The sequence below is a fragment of the Cryptomeria japonica genome, chromosome 7 (assembly GCF_030272615.1).
Source record: "Cryptomeria japonica chromosome 7, Sugi_1.0, whole genome shotgun sequence".
Lineage (NCBI taxonomy): Eukaryota > Viridiplantae > Streptophyta > Pinopsida > Cupressales > Cupressaceae > Cryptomeria > Cryptomeria japonica.
The window spans coordinates 179,542,406-179,563,086 of record NC_081411.1 but is presented as its reverse complement, the minus strand read 5'-3'; the positions used below and the strand labels follow the sequence as shown (position 1 = coordinate 179,563,086).

The 20,681-nt window shown below is 41.1% G+C and overlaps 1 protein-coding gene across 1 annotated transcript; it reads right to left on the bottom strand.

The window, feature by feature from the left end:
- Positions 1-12,063: 12,063 nt before the first annotated feature.
- Positions 12,064-13,058, bottom strand: LOC131856553 (protein MAINTENANCE OF MERISTEMS-like). Its single transcript, XM_059208385.1, has 2 exons — positions 12,900-13,058; positions 12,064-12,675 (listed from the first exon to the last, which is right to left on the bottom strand). The coding sequence occupies exons 1-2, from the start codon at positions 13,056-13,058 to the stop codon at positions 12,064-12,066; spliced, it is 771 nt and encodes a 256-aa protein (XP_059064368.1).
- Positions 13,059-20,681: the final 7,623 nt, after the last annotated feature.

The window sequence follows — 20,681 nt, the reverse complement described above, 5'->3', positions numbered from 1 at the left end:
ATCGATCTTTCATCATCTTGTGTACATGTGTCTTTAGGCTGTCAATTCATCATTTTTTATTTGATCTCTCATCATATCGTTCTTTAGTCTTTTCCATCCTCCATTCATCGATTTAAGTCTTCATCGGTCTGGATCTCGATCAGATCAGTCTGCATCTTTTTGGTGACAATTATCACCTCTCCTTGGACTATATTGTGTCCCAAGGTTTCTCATCACATATCACATTGCGATCTTATCACCTCGAGCCAGAGGTTCGATCTCCAGTGTGTTACCTAACCGAGTTTTGTGTTTGGTGTATCCTCCAAATCTATCATGTCGCATTGTTCCTTATCAGACAATACTTGATCCTTGTCTAGGTCTTCATTCTCTCATCCACCCGATTATATCATCCTAAATAGTGCAGTCTCTTGTCGCTTTAGTTCGTAACATCTCTTAGTCCTTTTGTGCGATTCATGCCTGTAACTACTCAGTCTAAATATAGGCAAGCTATGGAACAATCATCCTAGACGGGACTAGGGTTTTCAAACCCACAACAAAACCCTGAGTTTGTTGTTAATCCCACTATGGTAGAAATTTTTTCTCTCACATACGAAATTTTCAATCCCACCATCTCAGATGAAGCCATTGTAAATCAACCTGACGATACAAATACTCAAATCAATCTCGTCGATCAATTCTTAGCTAACACTGATAACACCCAAATGGTCGACAAGATCATTGAAGATTGTAAAGACCTCATCTTCACTAACATGGTCACAAGTGGCATGACTATCGCATCACCTGATGTCCCTATAACCTCTAGTCAGTGAGAATCACCTCAACAAGTCGCGTTACCTTCGCTAGCGTTGTCACAGAGTGACATATCCATACCACATATGCAAGTGCCTATGGATTCCCTTGTACGACACTACCAAACCTTTTATGCTAAGTGGCAAGGGTCTGCCTTTGCAGGAAGCAGTGTTTATAATGCATCGATTAATGTGTTATCCACACAACTCACCACCTCTCTACCATTGATGGCGTACATGCCCATAACATCTAGTGTGATGCAAGTCATGCCTTTTACCAATCTGGTCTCTCAACCCATCAATGTGCATTCTTCATAAATGCCATGCCGGACCACTAGAATGTCAGGTTATCCCCCCGCTTTTAACACACAAGTCTTGACTAGGGGCATTAATTACACGATGCCATCATCATCATCTATACTCTCACCTATTCAATCAATATCGCAAGTCATAGGTAACACCATAGGATGACAGGCTATCCTCTCACATCCGCTACGAAGATCCTGGCTGGGGGCATGCCTTCTATAGTATTGTCATCATACATACCCCCACCTATTCAATCAGTGCCACCAGTTGTAGGTGCAACCCAGTATCAACCCCAAGTAACTTTCCAAACACTTATTTCTCAATGACGATTAGTTACTTGCAGGTGCCTCATGTCTCCTATGTAGTCACAAATGTACATCATGTGCAAAGTGGTGCAAGTCAAAATCCCCCATCGGGAAACACTCAATCTAATGTGTATCCCAATTACACAAGGGGCGGTTACCCACAAGGCAGTGTGCCATAGATCCAACAATTTCAAAATCAGTGATCTCAACAACCTCTTGGTGCTCCTCAACAGAATGCGACAACCTATTCGCAGATATCCCAATATTAGCAACAACCTTTTTGTCAACAACAAATTTTGGGTTATCAAAACATCGCTAGTTATCAGAACCCATCACACCAACAAGGTTATCATCATTCTCAACAAATGTCACATCAGATGCCTCAATATCAATCAACTACACCCTCTCATGATCCCTTCTCGGTCAATACCGAATGTGAGGAAATGAAATCTTCTCTTAAAATGCTACAAGAGAATAGCTCTAAATGGGTCTTCGAGTTTGAAGAACTCTATCCTTACCCGTTTGACAAGTCCATCACTGCGATGCCCTTTCCCAAACATTTTGAAACGCCGAAATTCAACAAATACAAGGGGAAAGGAGATCCACGTCACCATGTCAAAGAATTCTTTATGGCTTGTCAAGAGGTGTCGTGGTGTGATAATTATCTTCTACGATAGTTTCCCAAAAGTCTCAGTGGTTCCTCATTAGAATGGTTCTCCAAATTGCCACTTAGTGTCATCACTATTTTGCTAATTTATCTGAACGTTTCGTGGCCCAATATCATTATAACATACAAAATGACATCTCCATGCTCGATCTATGTTAGGCCAAATAGAAAGGTGGGGAAAACCTCCTTGATTATGTTCAATGATGGAGAGAGAGCTCACAGGTCATCTCCCTTGTACGATCCTTGATACTTAGTTGGTTTCGATTTTCATACATAATCTTCATTCAAAGCTTGCATTTCACATTTAACTGAACTGTGCAAGTACTTTCAAGGATATCATGTCCAAAGGACCCTCCATTGAACAAGATTTAATTAACGAAGGAGTCATAAATCTCTATAAAGAATATTCTAATAAGCCTAGTAATGACAGACAACGGTATTGGAACAAAAATAAAAATGTTATGAGTGATGGGGTTACTGATTCTAAGATAGTACAAATAATCATGGCCGCAAAGCCACCACCCCCACAAACATGCAACAATCTACCACTGCAGTCGCATGTCAATCCACCATAGGTGCAACCAGCAAATGCATGGCTAATATGACTAACACAATCACGGTATCTTGGGCTCCCCCACGTCAAGCAGGTAGCTACGAGCCTCGATGCCAGTTCACGCCTATGGTTGAACCGCTAGATGTTATCTTCAAACGTATGGAACAACACAACATGGTTGTATATCCTCAAACACAACCTTTTGATGAATCTAAGCCTAAACCTGATTGGTATAAAGAAAATGAATATTGCACCTACCATTGCGTCAAGGGTCACGAAATGAACAAGTGCATGAAGCTAAAACATCTAGTTTAGGACCTTATTGACTAGGGCAAAATTATTGTCGACCCTATCACAGGAAAATCGCGTAATGCCAATTTGAGAATGTATAAAACTATAGTCAATGTTATCCCGCTCCGGATGGCTCCAGCCAAACATCTCGTCCCAATCCTGGAGAGAGAGATACTGAGCCCGCAGAGGCAGAGGCTTCAATATCAGCTTATCCAGTAGTTTATCCAGACCCATCCAAGCATCCATCCTTGCTGGACATATCATAGCTTCCACCCAATCCGCTCTTCCCAAGCATCAAGGGGAAGCAAGCACATCTGCTGCTAATCAAGGTCACACTACCAATAACCAATAATATTAATTACAACAATGTTTCATTTGACTATGGACCTACTATAGGGTACATTTCTTGGGCTGATGATCATGTTAACATGATTCGTGTTAAAGGAGGTGATACCCATTATGCGGTCACTACTAGAAGAGCTCGCATGTTAGTCTTAGGGGCCCCTACGTCTAGTGTTCCTCCTACGTCATCGGTGTCTACGCAATACAATATCCTCAAGTACTTAGGAAAAACTCTTGCATAGATTTCCATTCTTGACCTCCTAAAAGCCTCACCTACTCACCAGGAGATCCTTACATGAACCTTACAAGAGGCTCGCGTTCCCAGTAACATTAACACCATCCAGTTTCAAGCTATGGTAGCCCATTTATCTTCCACTTATCACCTCAGTTTTACACAATCTAATGCTATAGTCTTAGATCCTGATCACATTTTCCCATTGAACATTGAAGCCATAGTCAAGCTACACAAAGTATAACAAGTCCTAATTAATAATGGTTTTTCCCTTAATCTTTGTACGTTAAGGTTCATTACTCAGGTGGGGTAAATTATCTCAGATATGCACAATCATTGCATTAATATGAAGGCCTATGACAATGCTGAGAGAAGTTCAATAGGGATGATCAATCTCCCTATCCAAGTGGGCCCAACAACACAAAACACATTTTGTCACGTCGTTGATCTTGATCTCCCATTCAACATACTTCTCGGTCGCCCATGAATTCATGTCATGCAAACCGTTCCTTCCACCTATCACCAATGCCTTAAATTTCCATTTCAAGGATGTGAAATCACCATTCGTGGCCATGCTCAACCCTTTGAGTACTATCATGCACTCCAGGCCTCATCCCCATATTCCCATCATTGCCCTGGCATCAATAGCGACGATGCACCTAATGCCTATATGGAAAATGACACTCAAGTTAAAAAGAGAGAGAGAGTAATAAATGAATAAATTAAAAGATTGTATATTAATTGTTTGAGAATAATAAGGGAGTGTGATGGTATGTTTTTTTGTAATCATAATACCATCTTAGTCACTTCTAAATAAAAGACATATGTCTCTTTATCCTTTTCCCAACTCAAGATCAATGATGCTGATTGTGGCAAATACTCCTTGCAAGGTACTTTCATAGTGGGTGATTTTCCCTTTGATCCACATTCGCATGGGAAACCCACTAAGGAACAAAAGAAGAAAGGACCAGTGATCAAACAATATGGCTCCACCACATTCCAAGCTCAAGGAGAGCTTAACCATGAGGTCATAGAAGGAGACATATATCAGTGGCTATACAAGGATGTCCCTACAGACAATGAGACCCGTCTCCAAGGATTCAAGCACAAACATCCAAAACAACACATGTGGGCTACTCAGAAATGGAACTATCAAGGTGGTGGGCTAGGTAAAGAAGAACAAGGCATAAGAACCCCTATTGATCTCACTGATAGTAAGAACAACAAAGGGCTTGGTTATGGACATCCCTCTCGTGAAGCCTCAAGTCTGATTGGCACTTCTGGAAATAATGTGGATGTTCCGGTCGATCCCAAAAACATCCTTGAGGTTGTCAAACATGCATATGGTGATATAGATAGCTCCTCCTCCTTTGGTACATCTGCGCTATTTGAAAACTCCATTCTCCTTATTGACCTTCCCCTTCGCCACCATGAACTCATTGATTGGGGCCAAACTATTGCACATCTAGATACATTTTAAAATGACACAACACTCCTGCAATTTCTGGTGGCAACTGAGTTTGCACCATATTACAATCCTGATTAGAATATAGTTTACAAGCTTGATCCTAAAGGTTACTTTAGGGAAGAGGGAATCCTTAACCACAAAAGTGAAAAAGAAATAAAAAATAAAGAGTCTGGTAGCGAAAATATTTCAGAGGCGCTTCTTGACTCCAAAATAGTAAAAATAAAGGGTGTATCTTTTGGTGAAAACCTTTTTGAGGTGCCAGAGGATGAGGATTCTCTTCTTCCCCTCAAAAATGATTATGTTCCTGAGTGCTCACCTATTCTAATAGATTTGACAAAAGAGATAAATTTGGGTACTTCAGAAAATCCACATATGACTCAGGTGGCAGCATCTCTATCTAGCGATGAGGCTCAAGTGTTCTTTGATATTCTTCATAGATGGCCCATCAACTTTGCATGGTCCTATGCAGACATGCCTGGCCTTGATCCTGAGTTGGTTGTTCATCATCTTGTAGTTGATCCCAATCCTAAACCAGTCAAACAAAAACTGTGAAAGATGCATCCAAGAATTGCATTGTTTGGTCAAAGCAGAATTAGAAAAACTGTTAGAAGTCAAGTTCATCTGATCAATTGATTACTCGGAATGGATCTCAAATATGGTCCATGTTTCAAAGCCTAATGGCAAAATCAAAATATGTACTAACTTCAAAGACCTAAATAAAGCATGTCCCAAAGATGATTTTCCACTTCATAACATTGACATCCTTGTTGATCTTACAACGAAACATGAAATGCTATCCCTGATGGATTGCTTCTTAGGATACAATCAGATGAAAATAACAGAAGATGATCAACATAAAAAAACTTTTACCACACCATGGGGTACATTTTGATGCCCTTTGGCTTGAAGAATGCAGGTGCCACATATCAACGCACTATGATAGTGATATTTCATGATCTTATGCACAAAGTAATAGAAGATTATGTGGATGACATATTGCGCAAATCCAAAACAACAACAGAACATCCAACAATCCTTGAGCAAATATTTGAGCGTTTGGCTAAATACAAGTTGCGTCTCAACCCTAAAAGTGTGTGTTTGGGGTTACATCAGGGAAACTTCTAAGATTCATCTTTTCTCGGTGTGGCATTAGGGTTGATCCCAAGAAAGTTAAAGCAATAATGGAAATGCCTCCTCCCTGAACATTATGGAATCTGTGTATTCTACAAGAAAAATGACAATATGTCAGGTGATTCATCGCACAATTAGTAGATAAATGTCAACCTTTCACTCATCTGCTTAGGAAAGGTGCAGAATTTAAGTGGGATATCCAGTGTCAACAAGCTTTTGATAAGATTAAAGAATACCTAGCTCATCCACTAGTCCTAATGTTACCCATTCCAAGTTGTCCTTTGATTTTATACATTTCTGTAACTGCAACAATAGTGGGGGCATTACTTGCACAACTTAATGAAGAAGGCAAGGAAATAGTAGTTTATTACATCAGTCACACATTAGTGGGATATAAGCTTAATTATTCTCCAATGGAAAAAGCATGCCTAGCTGTCATCTTTTGTTCTCAGAAATTATGACACTACATGCTAAGTCATACAATGAAGCTCATTTGTTAGATTGATCCTCTTAAATATCTACTTTCCAAAACTACTCTAACAAGACGTATGGCGAAGTGGGTCATGTTGCTCAATGAGTTTGATATTCAATATGTGGATCAAAAGGCTATCAAAGGGCAAGTCATCACCGATAAGTTAGCAGAAATACCATTAGTTGATGCATATCCACTCATAACAAAATTCTCTGATGGATATGTATGCACAATCAGTGCACAACCTCCTTGAAAAATTATTCTTTGATGGTTCACATACTCAAAGAGGAGTTGGGCCAGGATTCCTATTTGTAACACCCTAGGGAGATCTAATTCCAAAATCTTTCAAGCTGGCATTCCCGTGCACTAATAATATTGTTGAGTATGAAGCCTTAATCACTGGATTAAAGACAACTATCCAATGGAATATATCAGATCTTTTGGTTTATGGAGATTCACAACTTGTCATCTGACAAACTAATGATGAATACCAAACTAAAGATGATAAGCTCCTACCTTACAAAAGGATGGTTGATGACCTTAAGAGTAATTTTTAGAATATCATCTTTGATCAAGTTCCACGAGCTCAAAATAAGGTAGCTGACGCAATGGCCACCATTGGATCCCTCCTGGATATTAGATCAGATAGTCTGAGATATGAATTCCTAGTTAAACAACTTCTATAACCAACATTTGAGACATCGCACACAGACATGGTGTGCAATATTGTTGGACCCCATTCACCCTAGTACCGTGACATCCATACCTATCTCAAAGACGGTACCTTCCCTGAAAACGTATCCCATAATGACCATCGAAATCTTATCCGCCATTGTGTCTGATTCACCCTTCTACGAGACAATCTATATCATCGTGGCTATCATGATAGTTTCTCGGTGTCTCGATTTGAATGAAGCTAAACTTGCATTGCAAGAAGTGCACATCGATACTTGTGGCACTCACACGACCGTATATGTTCTGGCCAAACAACTCTTACACGTGGGATATTATTGGCCCACTATGGAACATGATTTTTGTGAATTTGTTAAGAAATGTGTACCTTGTCAACAACACGAGGATTTGATTCATGTTCCAACATAGGATTTGTGACCTATTTCAACACCATGGCTTTTGTCCACATGGGGCCTCGACCTCGTTGGTAAGATCCATCCTCCTTCCTCAAATGGACACAAGTTTATCATTGTAGCAACTAAATATTTCACCAAGTGGGTGGAGGCCATTCCCCTCACCTTACTACCGATGTCCAAGTGTCCAAATTCATCCTATACCACATCATTTGCCACTACGGGATTCCCTCCACTATTATCACTGATAATGGAACCCCTTTTAAAAACCAACACATGCGCAACCTTTTCTCAACATTCCATATCCAACATCATTGGTCTACACCATATTACCCCCAAGGGAATGGCCAAGCCGAGGCAACTAACCAAACATTGCTTTGTATCCTAAAGAAAATTGTCAATGAAACTAGTCGTGACTGGCACCTCAATCTCAATCCCGCCTTATGAGCTTACCGAACTAGTATTCGGACTCCTACAAGAGCCACCCCCTACTCCCTTGTTTATGGTGCAGAAGCGATCTTACCGATTGAGGTCGAACTACCATCACTGTGCATCTCTCTGAAGGGTTTTGTTTCAGACTCCTATGGGAGCCACCACAACTAGATCTTCTTGATGAACAATGCCAAAAAGCCTATGATCATATGCAAATATATCAAATCTTCCTAAAGAGGCAATATTAGAAGAATGTCCACCATCATGAGTTTGAAGTGGGTGATCTAGTCCTAAGAGAAAACCCACTGAATCAACAAGACTTCCAAAAGAAAGGAAAGTTTAAAGCAAATTGGTTCGGTCCATATGTGATCACAACAAAATATGGTTTAGGTGCATATCAGTTATCCACTCTAGAAGGGGAACCTCTCAATGATCTCCTTAACATTCTGCACCTGAAGTTCTATGCCTAGTCTGTGGCAGTGTACATCAGATTTTTGAAAATCAGAAAATTCTCAAAAAAATAAAAAAATAAAAAAATATCAAAAAAATAAAAAAATTCCCCCAAAAAATTAAAAAAATCCATCCTTTGGTGTAAACCACTTCTTGTGGCGCCTTGGGCATGTATATATGGTGAAAACCTGGAAACATGTGTCATATGTACCAAAGGGCAGTTTCATTATCTTTTGGGCCTTCCTTTTAACCCTTCTTGGCGCAGTATCTATCACTACCCACCACCATCATCTCTCTTTCCCCGCACAATATCTCATGGTACCCGCATCCCATTCCATCTCATTTCATCCATCTCCTTTGCCTCCATCTCCTTTAGGCATGATATCCCATGATATCCACATCTCCATTGACCTCCATCCTCGTCGCTTGTACATAATCCTTGTAAGTATCTTGCTCGTTCTTGTACCTCTATGCATCACTGGTCTTTCGTTGTTCATAGGCTACCTTGTATATAGGGTTTTCGTTGTACCTAGTTTATTGGTTCCTTGTCTCGCTCGGTGAGATCTTCTCCTTCTGGCTAGTTCTTTAGCAGGATTGTTTAGTATCTGGATCTTCACGTGTCTCTTAGGTCCTTTTGTCAATTCTCGGTTTGTCCATCATCCGCCCGGGTCTTATCTTGAGATATATCATTCTCATGTCTGCAACACCTATCATCAGTCTGCACAGGATGTCTCCTTCCTCTATTCAGACAACATCATCGATCTTCATCCGTCTGTTGTCCTATCGACAAAAGACATCTGTGACAACTTGTATTGATTTCAGATTCTTTTCGATCTTTGTTTATCTTTCAAAGCTCCTTGAATCCTATTTCCTCTTGGTCACCATGATCTTTTATATCATGGTGTGCTAGGAATAATAGAGCTTAGGAGGAGATCTTGCTGCTCTTTGGTTTTTTGCCTGGCATGTCTTTTTGGTATGTCCCTTTGTTGTTCCCTCATGTGGTCTTTGTTATCTCATGTTACATTGGGGTATATCTTCTGCTTGTGGTCATTCTGGCATCATTTCCTACATGGTTTCTATAACTTTGTGTGATGCTGGATTGGCCTACATGTCTGTGCATACGTGTCAGTCCATGCATTGGCTGTGAAATTCAACCTTGGTTCTCTATACCTTGGTTGACTCATAGACAATGCTAAATCAAAATAAATGCTCACTACATGGCATCCCATTTTATGCGGATGTTCGTGCTCCATTGATTTTCCTCATCTTCATTGCATCTCCATTTGCATTTGATCCCTCCCTTCCTCCTTGGGATGTGCACACATTCCCTTGTCCGTTTCCTCCCTCACTTGTCCGATCGGGTTCTCTTGGAGCAGTATCCATCGCATCCTGCATCACATATGGGCTAGCACATAATCCATATCTATCATATCCTATCACATGCATTTTATTCTTCGTAACATCCTGCATCACATATGGGTTAGCACATAATCCATATATCCAATCACATCATATGCATTCATAGCTCATGTCATACATACATAATATCATCACATCCTACATCACCAATGAGTCAGTTCGTCGCATATAACCTCTATCATACATCCATGCATCTCATAATCATAAAAGCATAAATCATATGAAGAATATATCATGGCATCATATACATTCATACATGCATCAAAAATCTCATAGACAAACATCATATGGCGGACTCAGAACGAAATGTATGTCATAAATATCATCATGATCTCAATAATGTATGTTAATACAAAATGTACACATATATCACTGTGTACATCATCTGAAGTATCTAATCAAAAGATATAGTAAGTAAATATAGTATAATGCGGACTGGTGATCACTTATCATGCTCATCACACGCATGAGGTGCAAAAGAAAATGGGTACAAAACATATATATATATCTCCATGTCCGTTGTATGGTGTACCAAAAATATCAAAAACTGCATCATCTGTATAGTCATTTGCTCTTTGGTAACTCGGTTGGTCCCTATCCCTGCCCCTATCCCTATCTCGGTGATCCCTGTGCGGATCCTGATCCTAACACTGTAGTGTCCTCTGTTTGAGCCCTCCTTTTGGTTGATCCATCTGTGCTGTGGCTGGATCTCCCTGTCCCCCTGCTAGATCCTCCATTGTGTGAGGAAATAATTTCCCTAGCCCGAGGAGGTGGTACATACTGCTCCCTCAACTCAGTTGGTACTTCCTGCTTATATCGACCCCTGTACCATTTGACCTAATGAGATAGGGCCTCCATCTCAACCATCTATTGTCACACAACCTGCACTAGCTCCCCTTTGCCCCTGATGGGTGCAACCTGTCTCCTTGCCTCATCCCTCTACCTCTGGTAGTGGGCCACTATCTCCTTCGTCCTTCATCAAGAGTGCTCCATCGCCTCTCTCATAGCTATTGTTGCATCCCTCTTTGCCTGCAGTTGTGCCCTGACACTCTCTGTTGAATCCCTCTCCTGGAGGATCTTGTCTCTCTCTGTTTGTAGCTATCTCCTAGCCCCCTTTGTAGCATCTCTCTCCTCGTGCAATTCATCTCTCTCCCCGAGTAGGCCGTCTCTCTCCCTGTGCAGGCTATCTCTCTCTGTAGTGACACCCTATAGTCTATGCTTTTTCCTCCTCAATGCCTCCTCAAGGGCGCGAGTCCATGTTGCCTAGTTTGGTGATACTCCAGACCCCTCTCCCCTCTCATCCCTCTTGTCTATCCTGGTAGGTATCGGTCTCACTAAGCTCCTACCTCTAGCTTGCCCCTCCTCCTCTGATCCCCCTATCACTACCTCTAGTGATGAGTCCACCTCCATGGGTGTTGTCTCCTCTCCTCTGTTGTCCTTTGAGCCTCTCGCCCTGTTGCTGATCTGGACCTCATCCAGATCACGCGCTCTACCACTATCTCAGTTGATCATCTGGCTGGATGATAGTGTCCAATCTTGCTCCCCTTGGCCAGTGCCTGTGCCCTCCTCTCTATGATCGGTGCCAATCCCGATCCCCCAACTGGCCTCGGTCTAGCCTTTGCCCACCACTCTATATAAGCTATTGTGACCCCTGCATCTGTCGGTCCCCCTCGTGGATCCCATGTAACTGGAGCCATCTGAGTCCACCTGTCAATGATACCTACTCTATCCTATACTAAGGGCCGAAACCTACCACCCTCTCTCAGGTGGTATGTCAGAATCTATGTGGTGCTGCAGGTACATCCTATATCTACCCAAACTGTCCCTACACCTGGTCTGGATGATACATCTCGATCAACCACTCCCACCTTTCGATGATGTATCCCCCTGTCATCATGTACGACATGTGTCATTGATGCTCTGGCCATGGAGGGATCCCCATATATGGTCTCAATGTGATAGCATCCACTGTCAATCTATCGAGAGTCTCCCTCCAATGGTCAATATCATCAATAACCTCATATCTCAGTGCTCCCCACTAGCTGGATGCCACAGGCTCGACTGCATCCCTATCCAGCCTAGGCACTGGTTGCGTGGCAACAATATGCTCCCATGCCCATACCTATAAAAGTGTGATGAATCTGAATCCCTTGCCTGGATGATATATGATCTCATGGAGCTCCCTGTATAGCTTTGTCAGCACCAAGGTCCCCCAGGCCATCGGTCTGTCGCTGTGCACTGCCTCTACAACCACTGGGATCATCCCTAGTACAATAAACCTCTCACCACGATCTGGTATGATGTAACCATTGACAAGTGCACAGACATAGATGTATATCAGCCTATCTAGTGGTGCTTGTGCCATCGCATGATCCAGTGATAACATCCCCCAACGCAAGGGAATCTCTCCTCCAGCTAAGAGTCTAACGACCTCCGCCTGCTCGAACCTCCCTGCAATATACTGAGCTCCTCGTATCGACAGTCTCATGATCCGGTATACATCCTCAAGGGTCATGGTCATCTCACCTGCAGGCAGGTGGAAGGTAGAGGTCTCACTCCTCCATCGCTCTATCAACGCTCTCAGCATTGCCATGTGTGACCGAATGTTTGGCATCTGTGCCACATAACCCAACCCTATCACATCAATGTGTGCACACTCTACATCGTTCAACTCCTCTCCAAGCCTCAGTACCTCAAAATGTCTCTCACGACTTGAAATAATTTCCACACTCCACTGCACATCAAGCAAACAACAACTTATCAATCCTTTGCCTTTCCTTTTCCCAGCCCCCTGTTCGCCTTTTTGGCGACTTGCTTTCCCTTCTTTGGCAAATAGGTGTTTTTCGTCGTCCCATCTAGCAGTCCCTTTTGCAAGACTGCGTCTTCCTACGAGAGCTCTCTTTTTTTCCCTGCTCCTTTTTTTTCTTTTCTTCCTTTTCCCCTTCTTTTCTTTCAAACGTGCAGGACAGCTGTCCCACTGGTCCCTTCGCCTGTGGGGCAGCACCCCCACGCCAGCGGGATTTCCCCTGCTCTTATAGGGCTGTGCCCTTGCATGGGCAGGGTTGCTCCCCCCATCGGTGGGATGGCACCCCCGCGTTCACAAGGTGGCACCCCCATGTTTGCGGGGTGGTGCCCCCATGACGACGGGGTTTGCCCCCGCTCTTGCGAGGTTGCCCCCCCCACACGGGCAGGTTTCTCCCCCACCGATGGGGTGGCACCCCAAGTTTGCGGGGTTGCGCCCTTGTGCCATGGGGTGGTTCCTTCGCGTTTGCGGGTGGTCTCCTCGCTTTGGCGAGGTTGTGCTCCCGCCAGCCTCCGATTTCTCCCCCCTTCCCTCCAAACCCTATATTTGCTCAAAATAAGATTTTTGTTTTCAAAATTAACAAAAAAATCGACAAAAGAGCTCATTTTTTGGGCCATACCTCTCGATCTAGTGTCCCATGCTACCTCACGCTCCGCACCATGTCCGTTCGGTGCCTTGGTCTCACCCATTCCACCATCTCGCCTTCACCAGGTTTTTTTCTCTAGAGCTCTTTTTTTTGAAAATGAGCATGCACAAATGAATTTCAAAAAACACTTTTTGGCCTTAAATGGTGCACTTTTGGCTCTTTTCTTCGCCTTGCGCCCCTGCAAAATTATTTTGAGGATATCTCTTTCTGCGGACCTCCTTTTGAGGTGTCATTTTTACCAGTTGGTTCAGTTTTTCATCCCCTTTCTTTCCATTGGCTGGAGCAATGTCTTTTTTGAGACGCCGCACATGCCCCTTTTTCCCGTGCACCCTCTCGAGGGGGAACCCCTTCCTTCTTCCTCCGTTCTCAGTCGAGTGTGGGGCATTTTTTTTCACTTCCTCGCTCTCAGTGTTTTATTTTTCTTCACACTGATACTATTTTAGTGCCACCATGAAGAGGGGCAAAATGTAGACACCTAAATTAGACTAATTAATTTAATCAAATTTAAATCCCTTTCCTCTAATTAATTAATTTTCCTATTCCGTTCTTCCAATTAATTAATCCCCGATTCTATCCTTCTAATTAATTAATTAACCCCCCAACCCATTTCCTCCTAATTAATTAACCTAGTTAATTATTTCCCTTATTGCCCCCATTTGATTAATTACCTTTAATTAATCAAATGTCTATTTTCCCCAAACCCCTGGATTAATTAATTCAATTAATTAATTAGACTCAAATCCTATTTTAGAACATGGCTCCTACTTTTAGTCCCCATCTAACCTAACCATTGTCCTAACCCTAGGGTCCTAACCAACCCTAACCTAGTCACCCTCCAAACCTCCCAACCAACCCTATCTATCATAACCTCCCCCAACCTAGCCATCCTCCAAACCTCCATATGTGCACATCCTAATCTCTTTTCCCCCTTTTTGGGGAAAATATCCTATTTTGGGTGGCTTTGCCCAAAATGGACACGTGTCATTAGGGAAGGACACATGTCACCCCTTCCCCTCTAGTTGAGCCACTTGTCCCCTTTGAGGACAAGTGTCTCCTCTTCCCACCCCCTCTCCTTCCTCTCTTCTATTTAAACCCTACATTTCCTATGCAAAGGATCCACTTTTCATTCACTTGCATTGTTACTCTGCCGAAATCGCTACTCATCCTTATTATCACTTTCATATTCACTCATATTTGCATTGATGGAGCATAATCGAATATTCGTTGACATCATGAGCACACACCAAATCATGGAATAATCAAATCAAAGCAACGATATTGGTTTGCATTGCTTGTCATTTGTGTTCTTCATTTTGATTTTAACATTTTTATCTCGAAGTGTTGAGTTGAATGACTTGTTTGGTTATTTTCTTCTTTATTTCAATTGTTTAGTTTAGCATACACATTTTCCCCTCACAAAAAGTGAATGAACTATGGAGATATGTTGATGTATTGCAAAACTATGGCTAAGACATGAAGAAAGTAAACACTTAAGTTGCTATAAATGACTGACGAATAATCAAGAATGTTGTAATAGACACAGAAATGAGCAGGAAATTTGACTTTGCACCTATGACTAAAATTTGATGTTGATCTGGTAGGACTAGGGTGCTAGAATTGCTGGGATCCAAGAACACTGAGAGGAAGGGGGGGGGGGGTGTGAATCAGTGTTATGCCGGAATGAACAATTTTTCTTTCTAGACCATGCATATATATACCGGTAAACAAATAAACATATAACAAGAAGAAAATAAACCATCCACATAAATGAACACCATAACACACAAAATTTATACGTGGAAAACCTCAATGAGGAAAAACCACGGTGGGATTTGTGACCCACAATATCATTTCACTGGCCATATGAAAAGATATTACATATAATAGGGGCTTGCACTTGCAGGAAGGCACACTACCTAGAGCATACTACTCATCACTAAAGAGCCTCATTGACTACAAGCTTTCCGCCAAAGTAAATTACTGAAAATGAACTCAAGAATGCATCTGCTATGCCAAATAGAGTTTCGGTTCTGGTTCTTCTCTGTACTGGTTCATAAACTCTGAACTGCTACTGGTATCCCTTCTCCTCCAAGAATCCTTTCCAATCTATCTACAGATCATTGCATGATATAGAATTCACATACAAAATTATCTCCATACATATATTTCACATCATATAGTTCTGCTATATTCTCCTATATCCACACATATCATATTTCTCATTCCCTTGCAAAAAGAACCTAGCAGGCTGACCTATATACCTATTACAAATGATATGCCTTATGTCGGCTTACAATACATTTACAAAAATGTCGGCCTTGACAATATTAATTATAAAATGATATAAGTAAATCCTCCTTGATGTCAGTTTCCAAAGAAGTACTGATGCCGGTGCCGGTGCTGGTGTAGCCCTGAATGCTCCAAAGCCGATATCTGCCGGTATATGCTTCCTAGTGCTGGTTTATGTCTTCCATCATATATTGTTACCATCAATGACAACAAAATGAATCCAATGAGTGTCAATTTCCAACAAGAATGCCATGGTATTTGAGGTTGAGTTATTTTCAGAAGATCCAATTCTTGAGACTATCTGAATGCCACCACTAAAAAGTAATGTAGAATTATCAAGACTAGGGTGCCCCAACACCTTGGTCCTAGGACAAGGGTACCCTACCACCTTGGCCCTTGAAAAATAGGTTCAAAGTTCAAGGATAGGCTTGTACCAAGCTCCTGATGTTGCTTTGGGTCTCTTGACTCTTTCAAGTACCTGTAGCTACACATAAGAGGAAAGAAAAGGGGTTGTGGATAGGGGTTTTCCTTAGGTCAAACCCTAGGTTTGGAATTAACCCTAATTGAAATTGAAATTGAACTTGAATTGAATTGGAAAGCTTGCCTTTTGAGGGAAAGGCTAGATCTGAAATTGAAATGTTTGAATGTAGATGATTATACCTTTAATAGGTGATGCAATACTTTTAGGATAATTCCTCCATGTGTTGATGAAATAACATGATAAATCACATAAAATCCATCATGAAATCATAATTGAAACATAATATGAAGATATCTTGATGTAGTTTGTTGCTCCTTGAACTAGATATGCTCTTGAAGTGTTGCTCTTAAGTTGGAATATTGGCATAATGATGGGATGATAACTAGATAATAATAGTTACATCAAAATGAATTGAGAGAGCTGCCTTATATAGGGATTTCACAATTGAAATCACCTTTAGGTTGACTGAGAATTGATATAATTTCATGTAGAGCAAGATTTGAATTAGATAAGACGTCCAATTTATCCTCCTTAAATTTAGGGGAAAATGTGAAAGATCAAGAGGGCAAGGTGACTTGGTCCCAACAACATTTTTTTGACTTTCAAGGAATGCAAGATAATGAGGTTCTAATGCCAATTCCAACTTAGTGGCTTGAACTGTAATGCAGATATGCAAAATATGCTTTGAAATTTGAAATTGGAGTAAGATTAAGATTTAATTAGGATGTTGAAGAAATAAAAGGCACACCTAGAATTAAGGGCCCAATTAAGAGTGTGATGATATAATAAAGTGTAATAAGACCCATAATATTGAATTAAATACTAAGTAATTACAATAAAGGTCCTATAATGCATAGAGGAAAGGGAAATACTAAAATAGGTTCTAGGAGAGTGTGAAATTAGACACACTAATGAAGGTGTACGATTTACGACACTATAGATGCAATGATTGGATTATATATATATATATTCTTGGGATGTCTATGATATATAGTTATGTTTATGATGTGAATGTTTATTATCTATTATGCTAATGTTGGTGATGCAACATGTTGATGCTTATATTTTATGAAGGTGTAATGTTGGAAAAAGGTGAATGATGGAGTTATCGAGAGGAAAGCATTTCTTCCCTTCGAGAAGAGATAAAAGTTTCACTTTGGATTTCTCTTCAAACACATTTTCTGCATTACATTGGAAGAGTGGGGGGGAGGGGGGGGGAGATACACTAGATTCAACCTCTAGAGAAAGAGATTGAATTCTGAGTGATGCGAAGTGAATCCCCTCTTCTGAGATTGATATTTGAATTGATTGAATTGTGTACTTATGATCAAGTGTAAAAGTGATAAAGATCTGATTATAACTCAAGATAGAAGCATATGATGAAGTTGTGCACCTGGATTTGGCAATAATCTATCGAAACAAAGTCACCCTATGAATTTGGGAAAAATTTGCCCATACAGTGGTGGGAATGTACATGGTCCGAAAAAATCCGCGAAACGAAAAGGGTTTTTTTGCCTCTGCAAATGGAGCCTGAATCCAAAATTATAGTTGTGCACCTGCAACCTACAAACATAAAAGAGAGGTAAAGGTGTTGGGATTGGGGGTTTGCCTTTAGGTCAACCCCTAGTTTTGGAATTAACCAAATGATGAAAGAAAGTACTTGCAAGTGAATGTAAATGAAATACTGAAATATAAATCACCTCAAGGGAGGTTGTAGATAGATTTGCTTATGTGAAATTGAATGTTGGAATGAATCTCCTCTTCAATGGTTGAATCCTTGACTTGAATGCAACACCTAGCCTTGAAAGGAGACTTGAAAATTCTCAATGTTGGAAAAGAATGCTTGAATGCTCTCAAATGCTTGAATGTGTGATCTCATGTATCTGTGTTATGCCAAAATGGAAGGGGAAATGCGACTTAAATACTTGTCAATTAGGGCTAATTGATTGATTTTCCATTGCATGCCAACACTAGGGGAGTTTTCTCGCTCAATGTGCAACCTCCAAAGCACATTTGAAAAGGGTCCTGCCCCAAAATGGGGCAAAGGACAGGGGCACCACGCCCCTATCCTGCCCTTTTTTGCAGGACATGAAGCAGTTCGGGCAGTGCAGAGGGCAAGCAAGGTGGAGTTCTCAGATGTTGAGCAAGTCTTTGGTCTCCGATTTGGCTTAGGGATTCGAATCGCATGCGTGAGGACCCTAATGTGGTTGACAATTGCAAGGGTCATAATTTCATGACACTACATTTAGCCCCCACTTTAGTGGGAGTATAAGCGTATGCCAATACTGCTGGTAAAGTAGAAGGAAACAAGATTGAAAGACTTCTACCATGTTAAGGAGGCAAGATGCACCAAGCCCCCAGTGGACTTAGGATCTTACAACATCGATTGACAAAGTAAAAGGGAAGATCAAGAAGGGAAAACCATGACTGCAAGTAGCAAGGTTCCCCTCACTATGAGTCACGGAAAAGATACCAAGATTATGAAGCAAAGCCAAGTTCACTAAATAATTCTAAGTATCGAAAAGGAAAATATGAGCGGAGTGTATGCCCCCACGCTAAAGCAATCGCGCGTGCCTTATCGGGAGCGATTGCTTTAAGGTAGGATACACCCAAGAGAGAGAGAAGAGAGGGAGCACGTTATTGCAAGGATTTAGCCCCCAAGTGAGCAATAAACCCAAGGATAATGAACAAAAAACACCAAGCACGAGGTAGATTCTCTTTCCTCAAGGTCAGTATGCTGTATCATAACTCATGTATATCATATATGTATATGTGCATATAATAATTGTCATTCCCCAAAGAAAGGACACTACCTTAGAAGAAAGGGAAGAGAGGATGTCTTTCGAGTCAACATGAAAGAGACCAAGAAAAGATCTCAATGCTTTGCATCATCCTCAAGTAGACATTGAGGGAAAAATAGAAGCAAGGATACACATAGAAGAATGGTCACAAGAGAGAGAGAGAGAGAGAGAGAGAGAGAGAGAGAGAGAGAGAGAGAGAGAGAGAGAGAGAGAGAGAGAGAGAGAGAGAGAGAGAGAGAAGATCTACAGTGCTAATATTGGTAATCTAGCATGACATTCGCCTCCCAATCTTGTTGATCACTATTTCGGGAGGCAAGCAACATGCCAGAGGAGCGACATCGAGCATAATAGATGGAGCTATCACAAGATCCAAACAAGGACTATGCTCATGTGGTAAGTCACTTTGTTCGATTGTAGGAGATAGGATTAAGGTTTGTGAAAATTCAGTTGATAAATGCTTGTCCACATCAACATATTCATACTCATTATTAGAAGGATTAGGAGTTGTATTGCCATCATGAATAACATTTTCACTCATTTCCTCATCAAAATTTAGAGAAAGAGGAGCAAGAACACGAATAGGAGTAAAATCATCACATGTTTTTTGCAACTTATGATTTGGAGATGTAGGTTGAACATCTTGCTTAGGAGAAAAGGGAATCATGTCAACTGTTGGAGTCTTGGGAGATTGAGTATTTTGAGGGACAACTTCACGAGCTTGAACATGATGTCTTCGTCGTTGTTCTCTCTCATAATGATTCTATCAAGTCTTAGTGGAAGGTTGAGAAGGAGGAGGAACATTTGAAAAAGTAGGAATGTTTTTCTCTTTGATAGTTGAAGGTTTAGGTTGAGGTCTTTTAGGTTGAACAAGAGGAGAAACATGCCTCGTCTCTCTATAAGAGGAAGGAGGTGGAACTGCGCCATATAAAAGAGGAATGTTAGGTGTAGGAAGGAGACTAGATCCATCATAAGGAGGAGGTATAGGTCTAACCTTAGGAGGAATATTGTTGTTCTTCTTAGGAGAAGGTATAGTCACATCCATAGGAATATGTTGAAGATCTTCCTTATGAGGGAGATTAGTTCTATTCATGAGGGGAAGGACTTCATCTTCAAGTATGATAGGAATGTCAATTGTTGGGGATCTAGGTTGACTTAAGGATATGATCATATCTTTCTTCCATTTTGATAAGATTGAAAAAGAGCATCACTCTTTGATGGAAGAGATTGAAATTGCTTAGGCCAAAAGAGATCAATAGGAACACTAGGGCTTCTTTCGGATGGACGAAATGAGATATGGTTCACGGTTATGATTTCTCTATTGTGAGGAAATTTCAAACACTCTTGGATAAAAGAAGCAATAGCCTTCATGGAAGATAGCCAAGGATAGCTCAACTTCACACGGAATTGCTCAGAAGAGGGTATGATAACAAAGTCAACATCCATGAATTTAGTATGAACTTCAACAGGAAGGGTGATAGAGCCAATGGTAGGACAAGGGTCACAATTTCATGACACTACACTTAGCCCCCACTTTAGTGGGAGTATAAGCGTATGCCAATACTGTTGGTAAAGTACAAGGAAACAATATTGAAAGACTTCTACCACGTTAAGGAGACAAGATGCACCAAGCCCCTAATGGAATTAGGATCTTACTGTAGACACCCAAAATTGTCTAGTCTAATTAAATAAATATTTTATTTATTTAATTATCTAAGCTTAA